The sequence below is a fragment of the Haemaphysalis longicornis genome, unplaced genomic scaffold, assembly GCF_048455015.1.
Source record: "Haemaphysalis longicornis isolate Haplotype H1 unplaced genomic scaffold, Haemaphysalis longicornis Haplotype H1 scaffold_8, whole genome shotgun sequence".
NCBI lineage: Eukaryota > Metazoa > Arthropoda > Arachnida > Ixodida > Ixodidae > Haemaphysalis > Haemaphysalis longicornis.
Genome location: NW_027526445.1, coordinates 187,916,887 through 187,936,795, shown reverse-complemented (window position 1 = coordinate 187,936,795; position 19,909 = coordinate 187,916,887). Strand labels below are relative to the sequence as shown.

The following is a 19,909-nucleotide window of genomic DNA, read 5'->3' as shown; positions in this document are numbered from 1 at the left end:
ATGGAAGAGAAGGCGGCGAGGCGGTGGGCTGCGGGGGCCGAGCGCAAGCGCCGCAAGCGGGCCGACAACCGTGCATTCGCACTTTCACATTCTCCCCCTCGGGGAAATGCGGGGGAATTTTTTGTTGTCGCGTTTCAAGAGTATGGCAGGGATATCACGACGGGCGGCAGCCGGCTTCACAGGTGCGGTAGCTGTGGCGCATTGCTCGGTTGGTTGCTAGTCTTGGGCAGGGGGGGAGGGGGAATTTCACGACTCCTGCGAGGCGCCAGCCAAGGCTCGAAAAATCGCATATTCCTGGACCACAATTCACGGCGATCGGACTCCACAGGCACCCGAAAAAGCGACCTTTTCTCTTTGCATGATCGCAGTCCCCTGTTGCAGAGCGGCACAAAGCAAGAGCTGTCCTAGCTCTTATCCCGACGCCTCCCCATCATTGCATGCAGAAATCACATTCCTGAGACTTTTTTCACACACTATGTTGAATGTCCAACGATAAAACGATGCGTGAAACGGCTGTAAGTTTATTGTATCAGAACGACGACGCAGATACGAAGCCGCAGACGACAATAAGCAGAGGTGACAGGTCAGCTCGACAAGTATCGTCTGCTACATCGCCTGTGACCATTTTTATTGCTTTATAAAGAGCCTTATTTCTCCATTTTATTGCATCACGTTTCATAAAACATGTCAAAAAAACTCCCACCTCCCCTCGCGGGAACCCCTGTGTAGATGCGACGCATAGGCGGAGCGGCGAAGGGAACGCGTTTTATAGCGCTCATAACGTTGAGGGGACTGCGTAAGCTGGTCCCAGTCGATGACGACGTTGGCGTACTTGTAAAGCGGCGTGGACTCTAGGTGTTTGAGCCAAGCGTGGATGTTGCTTCGCCGGAGAACGGCACACCGGTTATATGCGCAGCGCGCCCGAAGGAGAGGAAACCGCGGAAGAGAGTACTGCACATGCGCCGGCCTGTTGTGCCAGAGCGCCTGGCCCAAAGGCGTTGCACGAGGCGACGCGCCGACAGCGAGGCTGAGTTACGCCTCTCCCTTTGTCGCTGCGGCGCGGCCGAATCCTGCATCTCGAAACGCTGCGGCGTGGCCGACTCCTGCATCTCGAAACACTGCGGCGCGGCCGAATCTCTCTGCGGAGAACGACCCAAACAAGGGCATGTCGCTACGCCCGGAGGCGAGGTCACGGAGACGGCGGCGGCATCGCTCTCCCTTTCCCCATTGGCGGCGCAGCTGACTCACCGCTTCGCTACCATTCGTCGGAATTCAAACTTCAGGCAGCGAGAGCCCTGATTGGAGCATTTCGAACTTCTTGGGGCCACAACGAACTTCCCGGGCTATAAAAGAAGCGCGGAGGCTCTCATCGTCGGCTTTCCTCGGCGGCTTCTCTCCGGCACCAGTCTCTTCGGAAGCACCGAGTGAAAGGGTGCTGTCGCCTTTGTGCGAATGATGTAACGTTTGCTTACCCTGTAAATACTGTATATAAATGTTACTTCAACTCTTCGTCGGCTCGAGGACTTCGTCGCTCTGCTCTGCGCCGCGTCGATAGCGGACGGAGCAAGGCAACATCGCTACACCGGTGACTGCGCTCGGGTGGCCAGTCGCAACAGGCCCCAGCGCGTCTGCCGCGGCTATGACGCAACGTGCCGCGGCTATGACGCAACGCAATCCAACACAATCCACTTAAATCCAATCCAAATCCAATCCAACCCAATCCAAGCCAAGCCAATCCAATCAAATCCAATCCAATCCAATGCCCCTCGCGAGAGAGTGTTCGTTATCGGAGAGGAGAGGGGGTGAGCGGCGGAGAGCGCAGCTCGCGCGGCGAGGAGAATGGCAGAGGGGTGGACAACGACGACGACGCCGGAGGGACAAGGCGAGTGAATCAGATGCTCTGCATCTAATAAAGGGAAAGAGCACTCTTAGGAACAATCAAAGTGAAAAGGAGTCCTTGTGTCGTCTGCTAGCAACCCGCGGAGCAAGCAGGCAACACCAAGCGGCACGGCGCCGGCGGGCCGTCGCCAGGGAACTCCTGTTGCAGCCAGCGCCACCTACAATTTTTCATCGCAAAAGGGACCCTCGCGTTCCATTGGTTTTCTCCCCGGACGACACACCTCGACATTCTAGTACACCATACCTGTAGCACGGCCGCTGGATGAGCGCTCTCCAGCGGCCGTGCCTGTGCCAGCGGCCCTTTCATCCAGCGGCCGTGCCTGTAGAATGTGAGCATGCGCGACCCGCACCAGCGCGATGGCTGTTCTTGTCGCTGTTCCCGTCATCTTGGCTTCCGTAATTCTTTCGCCGTGAGAAGCGCTGCATGCGCTGCAGGGCCGGGAAATAATAGTGGGGATTAGCGATTGTTAGTACAGCCAGAGTCCTTCAATGCTTTTCTGGTCACGAAACTGCGCCCGGAGGTTGATATAGGGACAAAATCTCTCGCTAGCGGCGCCACCCGTCGTAGGGGGGCCACAAGCCGCCGCATGTGCTGGGCTTGTATGCGCACTACTGCCGACATTTCGACGCGATTATGTGCGTGCTGTTCTTCCTGTCACCTTTTCTTAAAAGTTTCTGAACGCATCAATGCCGCCAGATAAATAAGTCGAAACGGGATCCAGTGTCGACGACGAATGAGAGCTGTTTGCTTTGGAAAGCACGCGTAGTTTGCTTGGGAGTGCGGGCCTACCTTATAAACAGCAGCGCCTTTAAAAGTGTTCTCACACCGCGCAATAACGCATTGTGTTAATAATTACCTCATAGCCCCCTCCAAGCGGTACGTCATAGCTCGCAAGTGTTGAAAGATGATGCTCATGCTCCCGATGCGAGCAGCTACTGCTAGATCTGCTCGACAACGTGTTTATATTTGCGCCTGGCCAAAGGGCGATTATGTTTATGCGGTAGGTGAGCTTTCTATTCTGGTAGTGCTGCAAATACAGGCAGAAGGGTGAACGGAATGAGACACGACTGGGTAGTACAGGAGCAATCACATCGGTTTATATCCGGCTGGCCTCTCGCGGGCTGCTACCCAAGTATTCAAATGAAGTGAATGGTCCAGCCAGAAGTTTCATTCCAAACCTTTCAATTGAGTATACACCCAAATGCGCAGTTGTTTTGGTGTGAGCGGCGATCGCTTTCTTGACGCGGGGACTTTCGACGGCGCGATTATAGCAGCCGAGCGCTTTCGTGACCTCTCTAAACACGAGTTTCACGTGCCCAACATTTGATTGATCACTTTTTTTCCACGCAATTTACACGGGACACCTGCCGCTTGACGTTTCCTTGTGTTTACTGTTTATAGCATTATTAATTACCGGCCGACAACCCATGATTTCCTCGGGAAGGGAAGTACAGCCAGCAGCCTAAACTGGAAGTTCCTTTTGATGCCAGTGCTGGCTGCTCGGCCGCCTTTGCCACTACCGAGGCACTACATCATACATTTTTTTTTAAATTTTTTGGATGCTGGGGGTGGGGGGTGGGGGGTGGGGTGCGGTTATGATTTAGAGCATGCAATAAATCTTAAATTTGGTGCTAATGATACGCCGCTTAGACAATTCGCGCCGCCTCTTCGCTGGTTGCCTCTGAATCGCTGGCCGGGAACACGGTTTCGCCTTTGTCAGGTAGGCCTGGAGCCCGTCGAAAATCCTTGGAACGGCATCCGTCCGAAGCCTCGGTTTCCCTCGCTCAAGCGACACGACCACCGCGTTCCCGATGTGCTCGTCGGTTCTTACAACGTCGCTAGCATGAAAATGCTTTTCGCAAACCCGAATGTTCTTGCTTTCGAAGTTGAAACCGCCAGCTTCCAACCGCGGTAAAGCTCTCTTCCATTTCTCTCGAAGTTCGGCGCTACTTGGGAAACAGAAGAGCGACGACTTTTCCGTGTTCCTTCGGTATCCGGAGCTGCAGCCCGTCACACAGCACATGCATTGTGCTTTCGAATTTTCATGCCGTCCACCTTGAACGCGGTGCACTGGCACATGAAGTTCGCGTGACGCTGATGCAGAAACTTTGGTGGAAGGAATACCGTGAGCTGCCTCCACACAACGCCTTCGGGCTGCCGTTGCTGCCAGTGCATTCCGCCGGGCGCAGCGGGGCGATGGCCCCCCTAAGACAGCTTGCGCCGCGTAGCGGCCGTTCTTGGCATCACATCAAGCTCTCCCACAGAGTGACGGAGAAGTTTCGTGGCCAGAACAGTATTAAGGGTACAGCGTTGGCCGCGTTCAGTTACGTGCAACGTTCAATTTTCGTGGCCCCCTAGGCAGTTTAAACTGGAGTGTTTTTTCTGTTCGCAAGAAAACGAACAATCGCCGAAAAAGCATCGCTTGTGATCGCTTGCACAGTGCATGAAGTATTGTGGCTTTAGCCCGTCGGCAGTAACGTGCAAAGTCGAGCGCAGAAACCGGATAGGAACCCGCCGCGGTGGCTCAGTGGCTAAGGCATTGCGCTGCTGAGCACGAGGTCGCAGGCTCGATTCCCGGCCGCGGCGGTCGCTTTTCTGATTGATGCGAAAAGCAAAGACGCCCGTGTGTAAGAGATTTCGGCGCATGCACGTTAAAGATCCCCAGGTGGTCAAAATTAATCCGGAGCCCTCCACTACGGTGCGCCTCATCGCCTGCGTTGCGTCGGCGTGTTAAACCCCACAATCAATCAATCAATCAATCAATCAATCAATCAATCAATCAATCAATCAATCAATCAATCAATCAATCAATCAATCAATCAATCAATCAATCAATCGAGAAACCGGATAGTAGTGCACGCGGTACTCATAGAGCGTATTGACAGAATGATGACGCAATGAACAGCGGTGCGCCAAAGCTAATGCCGACGAAAATCTCACACATCGCGCGCTAAGGCGGATGATCTCCGCTTCGGTCCTGGCCCGGCAGCGGAGGCTTGCAGTGCTTACTACGGTCAAAGGTGCGGAAGCCAAGCCGACGGGCACAGGGAGGAGGGACACGGCCATCGCTCTGATACGGGCCGCGCATGCATTGTACCAATCTCAAACCAGGCGTTATCACTAAGGGTTACCGCGCAGTGCCGGAGCACGCCACCTCGAGCGTTATAGAAAAAATTTCCTTTTGCCGACTGTACATGTAATAGGGCGAAGCCACGTACTTCTTGTGTTGCAAGAAAGTGCTTCAGTAGAACGGAAAGTTGAGCTAGTTGGATCTGATTCATATTTGGAGCGCAGACAGGCGATGCACAAGAAGGGGACAACACGAGCTCTTCTATCAGCTGTTATATTCAACGAAAATACTTACACACATTTATACTCCATCGTTCCATCACAACACATGCGCAAAGAACATGAAGATAGCTTTCCTTTTTGCGTTTCCATCTCGCCTAACCCTCGATTGTTGCATCCGAAAATTTAACTTCATTCGCCTGTAGCGACTACCTTCAAATCGCACGCGACTGTACGCTACTATCACGGTACATTGTATTTTTTACAGTATTAGCCCCGTCTTCTTAGTGTTACGTGTTACGTGGCCCAAGTAAAAAAATGTCAGTTGAAGTCCAGCGGTTGTCCTGTCAGCTTCTTTCTTCGTTCGATGGTAATATGTATTCGAGGACAACACCGACAAGCCCAACTTTCATCCTCAACTGGCATTGCCGTTTTGCCTGAAACCACGTTTTCCTTTGCAGAGCTGTTCCTGGACTTTGTGCAAAACCAGGAGACATGCCGCCAGCGCTGGCACACTGCTGAACTTGAAAATGCCGAACTGAGGAGGCAGGTTGCAGCGCTCCAAGAAGACAAAACGGAACTGTCAAGAAAGCTGGCGCACGCGAAGTGAGGCTTCCCTTGTCCGTATTGTTATGAGTTGTGTGCAGAGGTCGTTGTACGTTCGGGGCATTCATTTAGTCCAACCTGTACTCTCCTGTATTGTGTAAGATTCAACCACCAGACCGATATCATTTAAATGGGAACTTAGCTGCATTGTGGCTTGCAATTCAAATTGTTTCGTTTATTTTAGAAGGGGGCGTGAAAGAAACTGTCTTTTTTGTGTATCTTTGTGGCTGTGACAAGGCTTTGTTTAATTTGCCTCAAATCGCAGCAGCTTTTCTAAGGTTATCTGGATGCACGCTTTGCTGAATGCAGTTTTTTCACATGTGGAAGGCTCCAGTGTCACGATGGAATGCATTGCAAAGAAAATTTTGGAAGCATTCACATTTGTTCTACGTTTTCTAGAATCGGCCCTAAAAACCTTTCATACGGTAAGTGAACTGGAATTCACGGGGCTCATCGTGTTCAGTTTTAAAGTTATGAAGCCTTGAGGGTAACCACTAAGCTGCGTATGGCTGCAGGGGAAGCAGCTCAATTAGCAGGCCGCATTAGAACGTTTCTTTACACCATCCTTGAAATTTTCCCTTTTGTCCCCTCCAAAATTTTGGGAGGCTCATGATTTAATTCCGGGGCTATTGTTCTCATTGTTACACATGCTATCTGTTGCCGCGCAAGCTGCTCATTATTTCCTTATTCATATAAATAAAACCCAATCTTCTGGACGGCTTAACCTTAATACAAAGCATATGTCTTCTCAGTTTGTGGCTTTCACACACAAAAAAAAAACTTTCCGCTTTAACATTTCATTCAAACGCAAAGTAATGTGGAAAGCAAAGATTGACGCTTAAAAACAGCAGTAGCTATTGTTGGTGGAGTCAAATGCCTGTGGCTCTCTGGCGGCATTTTGCTGCTGCAGGAATGTTAAGTAGCAGTGTTTGCATAGCTCAGGGTATTTGTAGGTTCCAAGCATAAACTGTTCTCTTTGACTCTGACTGAAGTATAGTTGATGCTTCCGAAGAGCAGAAACGTAACTGTACATTAGTGGATCCCCAGCTTTTATGTGAAAGCACCATTAAACACGTGCATTCTTTTCTTGTTCTCCAGAGATGTCTTGGAGAAGGAGGTTCTTCGCAGAGAGAAGTGTGAGCGTGAACTCCTCTCGAAGGTGAGAGGGCCGAACAGAAGTGGGCACTCACGCGCATGCGTGCGCTGGCTATGCCAGTTCTCTCTGCTCTTGGTGTCTTGTTATCTGTATCCTCCCCCTTTGCTAATATCTTTTCAGCAACACCAACTACAGCAGATTCGGGAGTTCATGATGAACAGCACTGACCGCCGTGAAGAAACCCTGACGTTTCTCAAGGAGGTGGAGGACGACCATGCCAGGAAGTGAGTAAACTGGGAAAAGCTTAGAAGAGCACACTAGCTCGGGGTGATGTGTTTTCTTTTGCTTGGGAAGAGAGATTGGTTGGCCCTTTCGACTTTATTACACTGTTTAAGGAGAAAGTGTTGGGTCGTACTGCAGAATTCCCTTCGTACAGGGGGGATTAAAAGAAATGCGAACAACGGAGCGCACAGCCTCCGACGCATTGTTATGACTCACTGGCGCCATGTTTGCGCGGGTCAGTCGCCCGCCGGTCGACCACCCCACCGCTTGTCGACGGAAACGAAAGGAGGCCGACACGACGCCGCGACAGCCACTGATTGACAGCGGCTTTTGAGCGGTGTTGAGTGTTGTTGCCCCAAAAGGGATTAAGGAGCCGCCGGTTCCCCCGGCCTAAGCAACTGAACGCGTGTGCGCGTGAAAGCCCAGACGGCGACGACCGGACAATGGGACCCAGTGGCGGCGGCAGCACAGCGAAGAAGGCAGTGGCAATTGTCAAGCCATTAACCCTTCCCGGAGTGATTCCACGAACCTTGTTAATCAGCGCGCGGCAGACACCAAAAGGATACGCGGCGCCCGCGCGTCTTCCGTTCTTTCCATCTACTACAGCTACTGACGAGTGGCAAGGGTGTGTGTGTGTGCGTGTGCTGTGCATCTGCCGACATACCTGAAAGGCGTGTCCCTACCCGAGGGCGGTGCTTCACAGCGAAGAACGTACACATCCCCATTGGTCCGCATTGTTTTGTATGGGGATCCCTAACCTAGGGAACTAAGGATCGGGGGTCAACAAAAAGGGCGTGCTGCGGCCTGCAAGGAGCTGTCTTCTGTCTTCATCTCGACAACTCACTGTAAAAATGTAAATAAACCCGTTGAGTTTGCTCTAAGCTCTCCCCTAGTCCTGGCTCGACGAAGCGACGGCGACCGGCCCCGCTACCAGCAGACTGCGGTCGCTACAACTAGCTACAACTCGCAACAGCATGCTGCACCGTCTGGCTGCAAAGTCAGTAAACTGCGCGCATGCGCACTCCTTCGAGAGCGTTTGAGAGTGGCCTACATTATTGGGAAATGCTTGATCAAGAAGTGACGCCGGTTGTTTATTTTGAGGCGCCTTTTCCCGCTGCGTCGCCACTGAGCAGGATGATCGTTGAAGAGCATCATGCTAGCTACAATCGGCCTGCTGCGCGCTTGGCTCCCGAATGTAGTAGATAACAGGATGCTCAGTGGCGACAGAGTATAACAAGTCGCTTTGAAATAAATGACCGGTGTCGCTTCTTTATCAGGCATTTCCCCTAACAGTAGGCCACACTCTCAAACGCTCGGAAAGAACTACGCATGCGCGCAGTTTACCGACAGTGCAGCCAGACGGTGCGGCATGCGGCGGAGGCTGTGTGCTCCGTTGTTCCTATTTCTTTTTATCCCCCTGTACTTGTGTCTCGCGATTGGGAGTGGTTCATATAAAGCATTTCGAACGCAGTTGACCTAGTGGTTCCAGACATTTCATCTTAATTGAGCTCGCATTAGTCAGGATACCTCAGTTAAGTTCTGGCATTTTAATTTCATTAAGGATACGTTTTTCTTAGCTGTATACATAGTTTAGGTACAAGAGGTTAGATACTGAGTTTAGGTACAGAGTTTGGGTGCATGTTCGAAGTCCACAGTTCGAACCTGCAGCTCGTAAGTATCAGATGGAGCACTACGCGTTTGGTCATCGTTGCCAATTAGCCAAAGCCACGCTCTTCTCTGTCTCTGTGGGAAGCAGCGGTATATTCCCGTCTCAGATTAATGTAGTTGAGCGTAGAGCAGTGAGGCAATGTAAGGTGGTGCTAAGTTGGCACGGAGAAGTATTCAGTTCGTGATAGCTGGCAGGTCACAAAATTTTTGCGCCACGTGAACTGCAGTGTTTTCGGTCGCGGGGCATAGTTGCTGCGTCTCGGGAAGTGATCGTGTGATCAGCGAAAGTACGGCGGCGCGCGCTACTCTGCCGTTACCTCGCAGCGCGTCGCCGTCGCCGAGCACGTTATTGTGAACCATGTTCACTTCCGGCGCAAATGTCACGTTGTTCGGATAAGCCGCGAAACGTGGAGGAGGGAGTGAAATGCTTTATTAAAAAAGAAAGGATGAACGAGAAGGACGCGAAGGACCTGTACGTGCATCACATCATGTGGTGGGCTTCTGTGGCTTTGCCACAGCTTACCGCCCTCCCTCTCACACTTTCTGCGCAATTTCCTCCTCTGTTTTTCTTCTCTTTTCGGTGTTTCCTTCGTTCGCTCGTTTACGAGACGGGCGAAGCCGCCAAGCCAGAGTAGCCGAAATATCGATATATATATGTGTATATGTATATATATATGTATATGTATGTAATATGTGTATATGTATATATATATGTGTATATGTATATATATATGTATATGTATATATTACCGCCTATGCCGGTGTAAGCCAGGATTCACAGCAGCTACACAGGTTTGGTGGGGGGCTTCTTCCGCAAGATTTGCAGTGCTACTTTAGAGATGTTTCCATTGGAAAAGTTGCGAAGTGCTTGTTGGGAGTCGGTGCGAATTTTCATGTTTAGGAAGGGGGGGGGGGGGTTGTGTGATGGCTGGTGCCACTGGTTATTCCTCCGCTGTCACCGGGGAGTTAGTGAGGATGGCTAGACAATTGGTTGGTGAATCCACGAATGAGGTAAGCACTACTGCAGTAAAGACATCCTCGGACTGGTACTGTGCTGCGTCCACGTGCAGGGGGGATTAAAAGAAATGCCAACAACGGAGCACACGGCCTCCAACGCATGCCGCGGCTGCGAAGTCGGTAAACTGCGCGCATGCGCACTTTGAGAGCGTTTGAGAGTGTGGACTACATTTATGGGGAATGCTTGATTAAGAAGCAACGCCAATTTATTTTGTGGGGCCTTTTCACGCTGTGTCACCACTGAGCAGGATGATCGTTGAAGGGCATAATGCTAGCTGTATTCAGCCTGCTGCGCGCTTGGCTCCCCAATGTACTAGGTAAAATGACGCTCAGTGGCGAAAAAGAGTCCTCAAAATAAATGGCCGGCGTCGTTTCTTTATCGAGCATTTCGCCTAACAGTAGGCTACACTCTCAAACACACTGAAAGAACACGCATGCATGCAGTTTACTGACAGTGCAGCCGGTGCGGCATGCGTCGGAGGATGTGTGCTCCGTTGTTCGTATTTCTTTTAATCCCCCCTGTGCAGCGTAAGCTCCGAAGGGTGGGTAGTGTGTGTTGTGGTGTCTTGCTCTAGCTTGCCGTCTGGCCAAATGGACGGTTGGGTGCTTGTTTCGAGGAATTGGCCTGATAGTGAGAAGTTGACGTAGGTCGTTTGAGATGGCCTGAGGTGAGTCGAGGGGTACCGGTGGGTTGAGTTGAATCCATTGGAGAATCTTTCGTCCTGGAAAGGACTCTGACGGTCTGTTTGTTGGAGCTGTGTGTGGGCCTCGACAAGATCATCTATGATTTTTTGGTTACCCAGGGCGAGTAATTTTCCATTCTGTCCGGGGCGGAGGGCATTAGCAGCGCGGCTGTGTAGGCTCTGCGGAGTAACGCGTCCGAGTCGTTTTTGTTGGCTTTGGGTAGATTCGCGTTAGGTATATGGTAGCAGAAATGGCTTATGAAGCTTTGCACAAGTAATGAGGCGTTCCATTTCTCACATTCCGTGGTGTCTGTTTGTTATTCGCTTTATGAAGCCGATGGTCTGTAGGGTGTTGTTTCGTAGGACACGTTGTGTGAGGCTTGGGCTTCTGTTTGCCTGGATCGTAACGCATATGTTGCGTAAGTTACTTTCATGCGGTATGGGGTGATTAATAATTACTCTGTGGATGCTGCGTTTCGCGGGAAATTTTGTTTGCAGAAGGTGTAGGATTAAGAGTTCGTATATATGGACCGAGCATGCTTGTTGTGTTGTGTGTGCGACTGCCGTGTTCACTTTGGAAGACTTCCCCGATGTGGGCGTCGCTGCTGCGGGGTACCCATAGTGTGATGTCTGCGTATATTGAAGATCTGAGTATCATTGCCAGATTAAAAAGCAGGGGTTAGAGGACAGCGCCTTGAGGACTGACTCTCGCTGGCATTGGTAATGTTGGAGAGGTGGGGTGCCTAAAAGACCCGCCGCGGTGGCTCAGTGGCTAAGGCGTTGCGCTGCTGAGCACGTGGTCGCGGGCTCAATTCCTGGCCGCAGCGGCCACTTTTCTGATGGAGGCGAAAAGCAAAAACGCCCGTGTGTACGATATTTCGGCGCACGTTAAAGATCCCCAGGTGGTTAAAATTAATCTGGAGCCCTCCACTACGGCGCGCCTCATCGCCTGCGTTGCGTCGGCATGTTAAACTCTACAATCAATCAATCAATCAATCAATCGATCGATCGATCGATCGATCGATCGATCAAATCAGGGTGTGGCAGTCCTGTCAGGGAAAAAGGGAGCACGTACTTGTGTGGGCGTTTCACGAGGTTTAGAGATGTGATATCTCTTGTAGTATTACTGCGTAGGAGATGTGATCAAAAGCCTTGTGTAGGTCTAGGCCGAGGATCGTGGCATTGCATTTTTTGGAAGGAGCTTGAATGACGTCGCGGTGGATTTGTATGTGTGCGTCCTGGTTTTATAGTCTTGCTCGGAACCCTATGAGGTTGTATGGGAGGAGGTCTTGTTCCTGAAGATGTCTCGTTATTCTGTTGTGTATTATGTGCTCGAGACGTTTTTCCAAGCAGGACGTAAGAGAAATTTGACGGAAGTTTTCTAGTTTGATTGGTTTGGAAGGTTCAGGGATTACCGAGCTGCTATGTTTCCAGTTGGTTGGAAGGGTCCCTGCCGTCCAGGGGTGGTTGAATGATGTCCTGATTGCGTCCAGGGCTTCATCGTCTAGGTCTCTTAGTATCTTGTTGGTGATTTTGTTGGAGCTTGGAGCTGTTCGCGTCGGGGCCTTAATATGGCGCTGTGTACCTCTGCCGCTGTGATTTCTGTCTAGTGTGAGGTTTGGGTCGCCTCAATAGATTGAGTCGGGTGGGGAGGTGTCCGCTGCTGAGGGAATGTGTCGTGTTTTCAGTATCTGCATGAGTTGTTGTCCGTGGTAGCCTGCTTGTGCAGTAGTTTGTTGATGCGCTGCATAGTGCATAATTTAAAAGCTGCGGGGTGTATGAGTTGACGCAGGAGGGCCCATGTGCACTTCATGGACAGTACTTTCCTCATTTCATCGCATACTCGGTGCCACTGCACCTGGTTTAGTTGCGTGGCATGTTGTATGATCACGCTGTGTAATTGGACAAGGCGTTTTTTCGGGGCCTTCCTCTGTTTGTGGGTTCTCCACCGGTGTTCTATGCTGTGATACGCCTCCAACAAATACTGTATGCGTGAATCGGAGTAGGAAACTGTTAGTTCGGGAGTTGATTTGCTGAGCAATAAAGTTAATATACATGTGCGTAGAGGGAATTTTGAGTACAGCTGGTGGTTAGCTACGGTGCACTTAGCAGTGGGTGAAGAGGACAGAATAGAGACAGGGGTAGCATTTAGCAGCAGCTTGAAGCATGTGCAAATTTATTCGTCACTCTGTGTGTTGATTCTCCTGTGTTTTCTGCTTTGTTTCTTGCCTTCACAGGCTGCAGACCATCGATGAGTCCATTGGTTCCGTTCTCTCTCCCTCCGATGCCAGCGATGAGGAGGACTGTTGCCGCAGCTCGCGTGGGAAACGCCGTTCGAGCAGGGCCCGTCACCTTGTAGAGCTGGCTTCACCACAGAGGAAGCGGAAGAAGTCCAAGGCGAGACACCCCTTCCGCTGCATTGCAGTTCTTTGACGCCGCTCAGTGCACAAGAAAGAAACAGAGGGAGGAAAAAAGTCTACTTGATTGGTTATTGGGTGTAACGCGCCGGCGCAACGCAGGCGATGAGGCACGCCGTAGTGGCTCCGGATTAATTTTGACCACCTCGGGATTTAACCTGCTCCGAAATCTCGAACACACGGGCGTTTTAGCTCCATCAGAAAAGCGGCCGCCGCGGCCGAGAACTGAACCCGCTTGTTTGTGCCCAGCAGCACAGCGCCATAACCACTGAGCCACTGAAGCGGGTAACAGCCGTCAAATGCTGAGGTTCTCTCTCTTTTTGTCCGTTGTCCGTTTTTTATGCTCTGAGCGTCATGGGGTACCGTCCAGTTCCTCCTTTTCCTTTTTTTTTTTCCAATTGTCAGTGAAGTGTAAACACCTATTTGCCTTTGTGAAATCGACTGCTTATTCACTGTGTTTCGTATACAAAATGCAGCTTGGCCTCTACTGCAGAGGCCAAGTGGGGGCCTCTACTTGGCCTCTACTTGGCCTCTAGAAGTGCCACCTGTTTACTTTAGTTGAGTATTAAGTTTTACTAGCTGCGAGTCTCGTTACTTACGTGCCTCTGCTAGGGTTGCCACCTGACCGGTTTTGGACCGGCCCGACCGGTTTTTTAAACCGCGGGCCGGTTGCCGGTCTGTACCTAAAACCGGCCGACATTGGCCGGTTTTTTGGCCATTGTGGAGCAGCTATTTCTTTTTTGGCCTTTTGTAAACGTCAATACAGCCACAACCACGATACATGTGTCGACAAGCTCTGAAAAGACACGCGATCCGAGCAGATATGTGGCCGAGCGCGATTCCTCAGATGGAAGGGAACCAAAGGGAGGAATAACACCACGAAATGCCGCCGGTGCAGTCAGCAACGGCGGTCACTTTTCACTGCAGCACATTCAGAGCAATAACCAAACTCTTGATCACTTTGAGTACAAACGTTATGTGGATTCCTCTGTAGGAAAACGCTACAACATATGACATCGTATGTCAAAAAAAAAAAGTCACATCTGTTTTTTAACACAAGTTCAACTTTCTCTATAGCACTCCCCCCTCCCCCCCCCCCCCCCCGCTCCCCCCCCGTCCATCTTTTTTCTGAGGGGAAAGGTGGCAACCCTAGCCTCTGCTGGATACCTGCAAGACAAAATGTGGCAGGAGCGAAAGCCTGGCGAGTTGGTTTATTTGCATCGCGCAATTCGGCATCGATCTTCGCTTTTTTGAAGCCTTGTCATTGGCGCTGTAGCGTTTCACAAAACAAGACAGCTCCTTTTACCTCTTAGAGCGTCCACATTTTAGTGTACGGTAAAGATCCCCGGCTGGTCGAAATTAATCCAGAGACTATCACTACAGCATGCCTCATAGCACAGTCATAGCCTTGCCGTGTTAAACCCTTTAATCTGGTTTTGATTAGGCTCTAGGGGAATGAAGGGGCTCTTGTTTCAACCTAGTTAAACACTCGACTGCGGAAACCTCTTCGAACTATGTCCAAAGGTGGGACAGTGTAATGCATATATCTCTAGAAGGCCCACAAGAGAAAACACAACTTGTTTGATTTGGACGTATTTGGCAACTCGCTAACCTTAATTCAAACCTTGAGGGGCATTTTTTCAGTCACACAAAATCCCTAATCTTACTACCTCTTCACTTTTTGCGCTAAGCAATGTGATCAGTGATACCATCAGTGGCGTACCCAAGAGTAATGAGTGCGGTAACTTCATGCAGTGGTGAAGCACCTCAATCGTATTTAACGATGGGCACCGAAAGAACTGCGCAATCATATTTATTGGCATGAGCGTTGGTCAGTTGCCGTCAGTCGCACACATATAACTTGTCCCGTGACAAAGTGGGACAGTCTGAGAGAATGGCTGATAAAACGCCACTCGTATTTTTGATACGGCTTAGGTGTCTGTGTTAAATTTGGCCTCTCGAATGACAACCTTTGGAATGAATCAAACTTGCATTGAGTTTGCGTTTGTGTTCCGTTAAACCAAAGTGTTGTTGTGGATGTAACTGAGGAATGAAGGTTGCGAATTTGGACACAGCTGTATTACAGTGAACTAGAAAGTTCCCTGTAGCTGTATCATGTGCCAGAACGGCACGTAACCCGGTGCAGGGAGTAAGAAATGGCAGGTGATACCCACAACCGAGCGTTGTACAGTGACTTTCCTAGTGAATAGGGCCGGTGTGTATTCTACACTCGCTAGAGGATATTGGCGTATGGCCACAAAGTAGTGACGGCCTTTGCGAAACCATCGCTGAATCAACGATTTGTTTCTGGGATTTTCTAAACAATAGGAAAAGATGCGCGGCGCATGTTTCTGTGTGTGTGTGTGTGTGTGTGTGTGTGTGTGTGTGTGTGTGTGTGTGTGTGTGTGTGTGTGTGTGTGTGTGTTGTATAAGTATTTTCCCTTTGTGTTCTGGAAACTGGGACTTGGTTGTACCTTATGTAGTTCCTGCTTAGTCCTTCCCGAGGTCAACTGGAGGAGCAATGTATTTGCGCCGATTTTATATTTCCATAATAATGCACATTGGGTTCGTTTGAGCAGTCTTTGCTTACTCAGAGCACTGGATTCGAAACGTTTCAGTGAATGATTATACGCAGTATACAAAAGTTACTTTTATTACTCCTAGAAGTGTAGGTATACCTCATCGGAATTTTCTGTATCTTTCCTCTTGAATGCATGCATTTACAGGCACGCTTTCAAAGAGGTCAGTTCTGTTTTGGTAAGCTTGGCAAATAAATCCCTAAATGCAAGGACTTTTTAATGCAGTTTAAGTGCAATGTTAGTTTTAAAGCCAGAACATTGGTGCCCATGAGGCAGCCTGTCGGAGTAGGAAGGTCTTAGCTGCACATTGTTGTTCTCCTGTTGTGACTTTTGGAGATTCGTTCACCATCTTATTCGTGGAAACCCTGGGTGTATCAGGGAGGGCAGGTGGAGGACGGAGACGGAGGCTGCGCAGCGAGCGTGGTGGCCACCACCACGGTGACCGTCACGGGTGGCAAGGAGTTGGTTGCCACCTCCCGGGTGTACACGTCTCAGCCGCACCCAATGCCCGGCCGATCAGCTCCTCCAAAACCTCCCCGCAAGTCAGTCCAGACCCCTTCACAAACACTGGCGTCCGAAACACTCGCGGAGACACCCTCACCGACGCCAAAATTCAGCAGCGGTAAGTTGCGCACGGTACTGCGGGCCAACTGTTCGGTTGTACAAACCCGAAGTGGTCCAGGAACCTCGATATTTTTGCTACTGGCACAGTTACGTTTACTGTGGGTGTTATCTTGTTCCCCATCGTGGCAGAGTCAGCGCCCAGCACGCCAGTGTGCCAGCGACGTAGCTACTCATCATCCCCGAGCGAATCCACCCCTTGGACCCCAGTGCGGAGGACCAACTCCGCCGGAAAGCTGATGTCCAAGCAGCATGTCTTTGTGACCAAGACGATGACCAAGGCGCAGACCTGTGGACCCTGTGGGAAGAAAGTCGTCTTCTACAGGTCTGCCCTCAAGTGTGTTTCCTGCCGCTCCGTTTGCCACCATGAGTGCAGGGACAAGGTGAATGTTTTCCCCTCTCATTGTCCCCTGGCCAGGTGTATCTGCTTATCCAGTACGGGTGGAGATGATCGAGATGTGAGGAGGAGGCGTACTTCTTTAAACGTGCCCCAATCACGAAGGGTCGCCACTGTCGTTTCGGCTTTTTGAGGTCTGCAAATAGTGTTCATTCTGCAGGTATGGGTTTAATAGCAGCAATGGATCAACTAAGCCGTGTGGATCAACTAATCCTCTTCTTTTTACTTAACTGCGCAGGTAGTGTTTTTTTGGGCAAACGAAGCTATTTTGAGTTAAATGTTACAATTGCCAGAGAAGTTTATCTAGATGTTATAACGTGTAGCTTCACACTTAGCGATGTTTACAAATAAACTCCCATTAACGAGCCTTAAGTGACTTGGAAAATTTGTATTATCAGAAATTCCTCCTATACAAATGTTTGTTGCATTGTAGATGTCACAACAGGGCAAAAGCGTTATCTTAACCACAAAATTTGTCATGGCTGAGTTCGCCTTAACCAGGGCTTGCCATAAGTGCTTGCGGCTTTTCTTTTTGGCTCACAGGGCATTTCACTCTTAACAACGTGTTGGTGTAGGAATGCGAAGGTTATGTAGTATCCTTAAATTCCTTAAATTACGCGATTTTTTCTTTTTGGTGAGCAGAAATTGTACATGGGTCTACGTAAGGGCTGATCGAGTGTCTGTCGCTCCGTTCTTCTTTAACGAGTAAATGCGCGAACTTAGCAGCAGGCTGAGAATGGTTATCCTTGTAAACATCACAATTTCGAAAAATAGTCAGAGAAAAAATTCGCTGGAGCCATCGTTTTAGCAAAATGACTTGTCTGACCCAAGTCTTCTTGTTGGCATGTTTTCTCCAGCAGCATTTCTATTATTCAATGACGTCTCATCAATTCAAACTTCTTTCTCTTAACATCACTCTTATTTACATTTCTCAGCGGGAAATGCATGCACCGAACCTTGAGTGTCTTTGATCTCTCCCCGTTGCAGGTTCCCCTCCCCTGCGTCCCCGTGTCTAAGACCCCCACGCTGGCAAGGGCCGCTCGCAGGGGCACCATCGCTGACTACGCCCCCGCCACCTCTCCCATGGTGCCCGCCCTTGTGGTGCACTGTATTCAGGAGGTCGAGCGCAGGGGCCTCTCCGAGGCGGGGCTGTACCGGTGAGTGGTGGTACTGTGGCGGTATTGCCACTGTTACTATAGGGCATTTTTAGGCACCTTGTTCAGGTCTCAGTCAGGCTGCACGTGCAATCAACGCTCTGTTGGAGTTTCTTCGGAGCACAGAACTAGATAGTATTGTGATTGAAAATTTTGGGCGCATCAAATGATCTCTGTTAATTTTATAATTTTTGTTTTTTGTTTTTCTACGTTCGTTTTTTGCATTCTTTCTCTTTTTCTTCCATCATCTAGCGTAGCAAGCCAGCACAACGGCTCGGCTAATCTCGGTCTTCGTTAAAGTCTCTCCCTCTCTCTCTTATACGGCCGCTCTCTGCGGGAGTTGGTGTCACGGGCGTGTGCTGGGAACATAAGGGCCACATCTTGCTAATACCGTGTAGAGAGAGAGTTTGTTTGGTACCAAAAAACTGTTGTTGATTCCTCTGTCATAGGAATCGGTTAAACACGAAAGTGAAATGTGTAGCGAAATCTGTACGTGAGCTTGATTTGCTGGTCGGGGCTGTCTTGTGGGCGTGCTTGGTGAGCGACGTCTTGCTGGCGGGTCGCTTCGGCAAGGGGGCACTCGCGTCATTTCCGTGACGGATATGACGTCAGTGAAATCTTGGTGTATTTCGGCATGAAACACTTGCGTGTTATAATATAAAACCCGAAAACGTACTATTCAGTACTAAAGGTTAACGTACTACTTCGTACTAAAGGTTGCTTCCCCGCAAGAATACCCTGTGTGCAGAGGTGCACACTTTACAGGCCGCTTGCTTCGGTGTACTGGTGCCATTTCCATGGTGGAAATGACGTCAGTGATTTTGTGTATCCCGGAATAAAACACTTTCGTGTTAAAATAAACCTCGGCTACCTTTTTTGTTTTCCCGTTCGCGTTGTGGCGGGCAGCGCAACCTGCGATACGTCGTTGGCATAATTCTGTGGCTGCTGAGCTCAGACACAAGTTAAATCCCATTCGTGGCAGCCGTTTTTTCATGGAAGCAAAAAATGAAAACACCCATGTGCGAAGAGTTTGACATGCATTGATGATCCCTAGGTGGTCGAAAGTATTAATCCAGAGCCCTTACTTAAGCACTCTCCAATTTCGCGACTGGCTGTCGTGTGTAGGGCGTGCTTGGATAGTAATAAATGGATACCATACCTCTCGCGTTAACCCCCCATAAATTTCTATGTTGTATTTGCATCGGAAGGCAAAAAAGTTTGCAGGGAAGTGAAGAAAAGCCCATTACTGAGGGAGTAATTAGACTGTATGGTGCGCTGTGTTTACTGAATAAAGTTTGTGCCTTCATAACATTTTCGTAGTCCAAGCTGCCAGATACATATGTATCACTATGCATGCTCCTAGAGTGAAGTGTGAAGATGGGCCACTTGTTTCAAGACTTGCACTCAAACGGTGCCACCAAGGATGCTATTATAGCACAGGAAAGACACACACTCAGAGCCCGATCTAACAAAACTGGATCTTACGAATTTTTCAATCTAACAAACAAATTCGGATTCTCCCGCGGGTGCCTATACAGATCAATGCTTTTATGAAGTCGATTTAACGAAATAAATTCAGCACCATTCCTGATTTAACAAAGTTTTTCGAGAAACAGCACGTTCAAAGGGGACGATTCGAATGCGTTTGGTAAGAATGCCACGAAGATTATTGCGCCACTCCAGAAAAAAAGACCTAGGCATCTAGTTTAGTTTCTACGGAGCTCTACGAGGGAAACTCAGCAGGCCCAGAAATCGTGCAGTTAGTTTCCTGCGCACAAGAGGCGTCAGAGAAGGCTGATTACCCAGAAACTGCTGAAGCTCCTGTACCCGCTTCAGGCCAAGTTATGGACGCTCTTGATTTGCGAGGCGCTTTGCTGGCGCTCACGAAGGAACAGAGGATGCACTGAACACGCTTGCGTGCCACAAGTGTCCGCCCAATGTTAAGGCTGAATCCCAAAAGAAAGAGGAGGAAACTCCATTTGGCCCTTTTCCGCCAAAAGAAACACTCCTGAAAACTAAAACCCCGCATGGAGTCAGTCAGAGCAAGGTTGCAGGAGTTTAAAATAACTCTGCAAAACAAAGTCGCGCTTCTAGGCGAGCACAACGTAGATCAGTGTAGACAGGCTTAATGGCAACGCAACAGTGAACCAGCAGCAGCTGCAGGAGTAGAAACATTAGGGAACACACTGTAAAACTGAAAA

General features: G+C 49.8%; 1 protein-coding gene across 2 annotated transcripts in view; it reads left to right on the top strand.

Annotated features, from left to right (window-relative positions):
- LOC144149606 (rac GTPase-activating protein 1-like) overlaps positions 1-19,909 on the top strand; it is a 44,751-nt gene that overhangs the window by 3,910 nt on the left and 20,932 nt on the right. For both annotated transcript variants that reach the window (XM_077681249.1, XM_077681250.1), the window contains exons 3-9: positions 5,650-5,794; positions 6,893-6,953; positions 7,071-7,174; positions 12,778-12,937; positions 15,915-16,158; positions 16,290-16,540; positions 17,542-17,711. In XM_077681249.1, the coding sequence (XP_077537375.1) occupies positions 5,650-5,794; positions 6,893-6,953; positions 7,071-7,174; positions 12,778-12,937; positions 15,915-16,158; positions 16,290-16,540; positions 17,542-17,711 (1,135 nt within the window). The remainder of the gene's footprint in view (positions 1-5,649; positions 5,795-6,892; positions 6,954-7,070; positions 7,175-12,777; positions 12,938-15,914; positions 16,159-16,289; positions 16,541-17,541; positions 17,712-19,909) is intronic.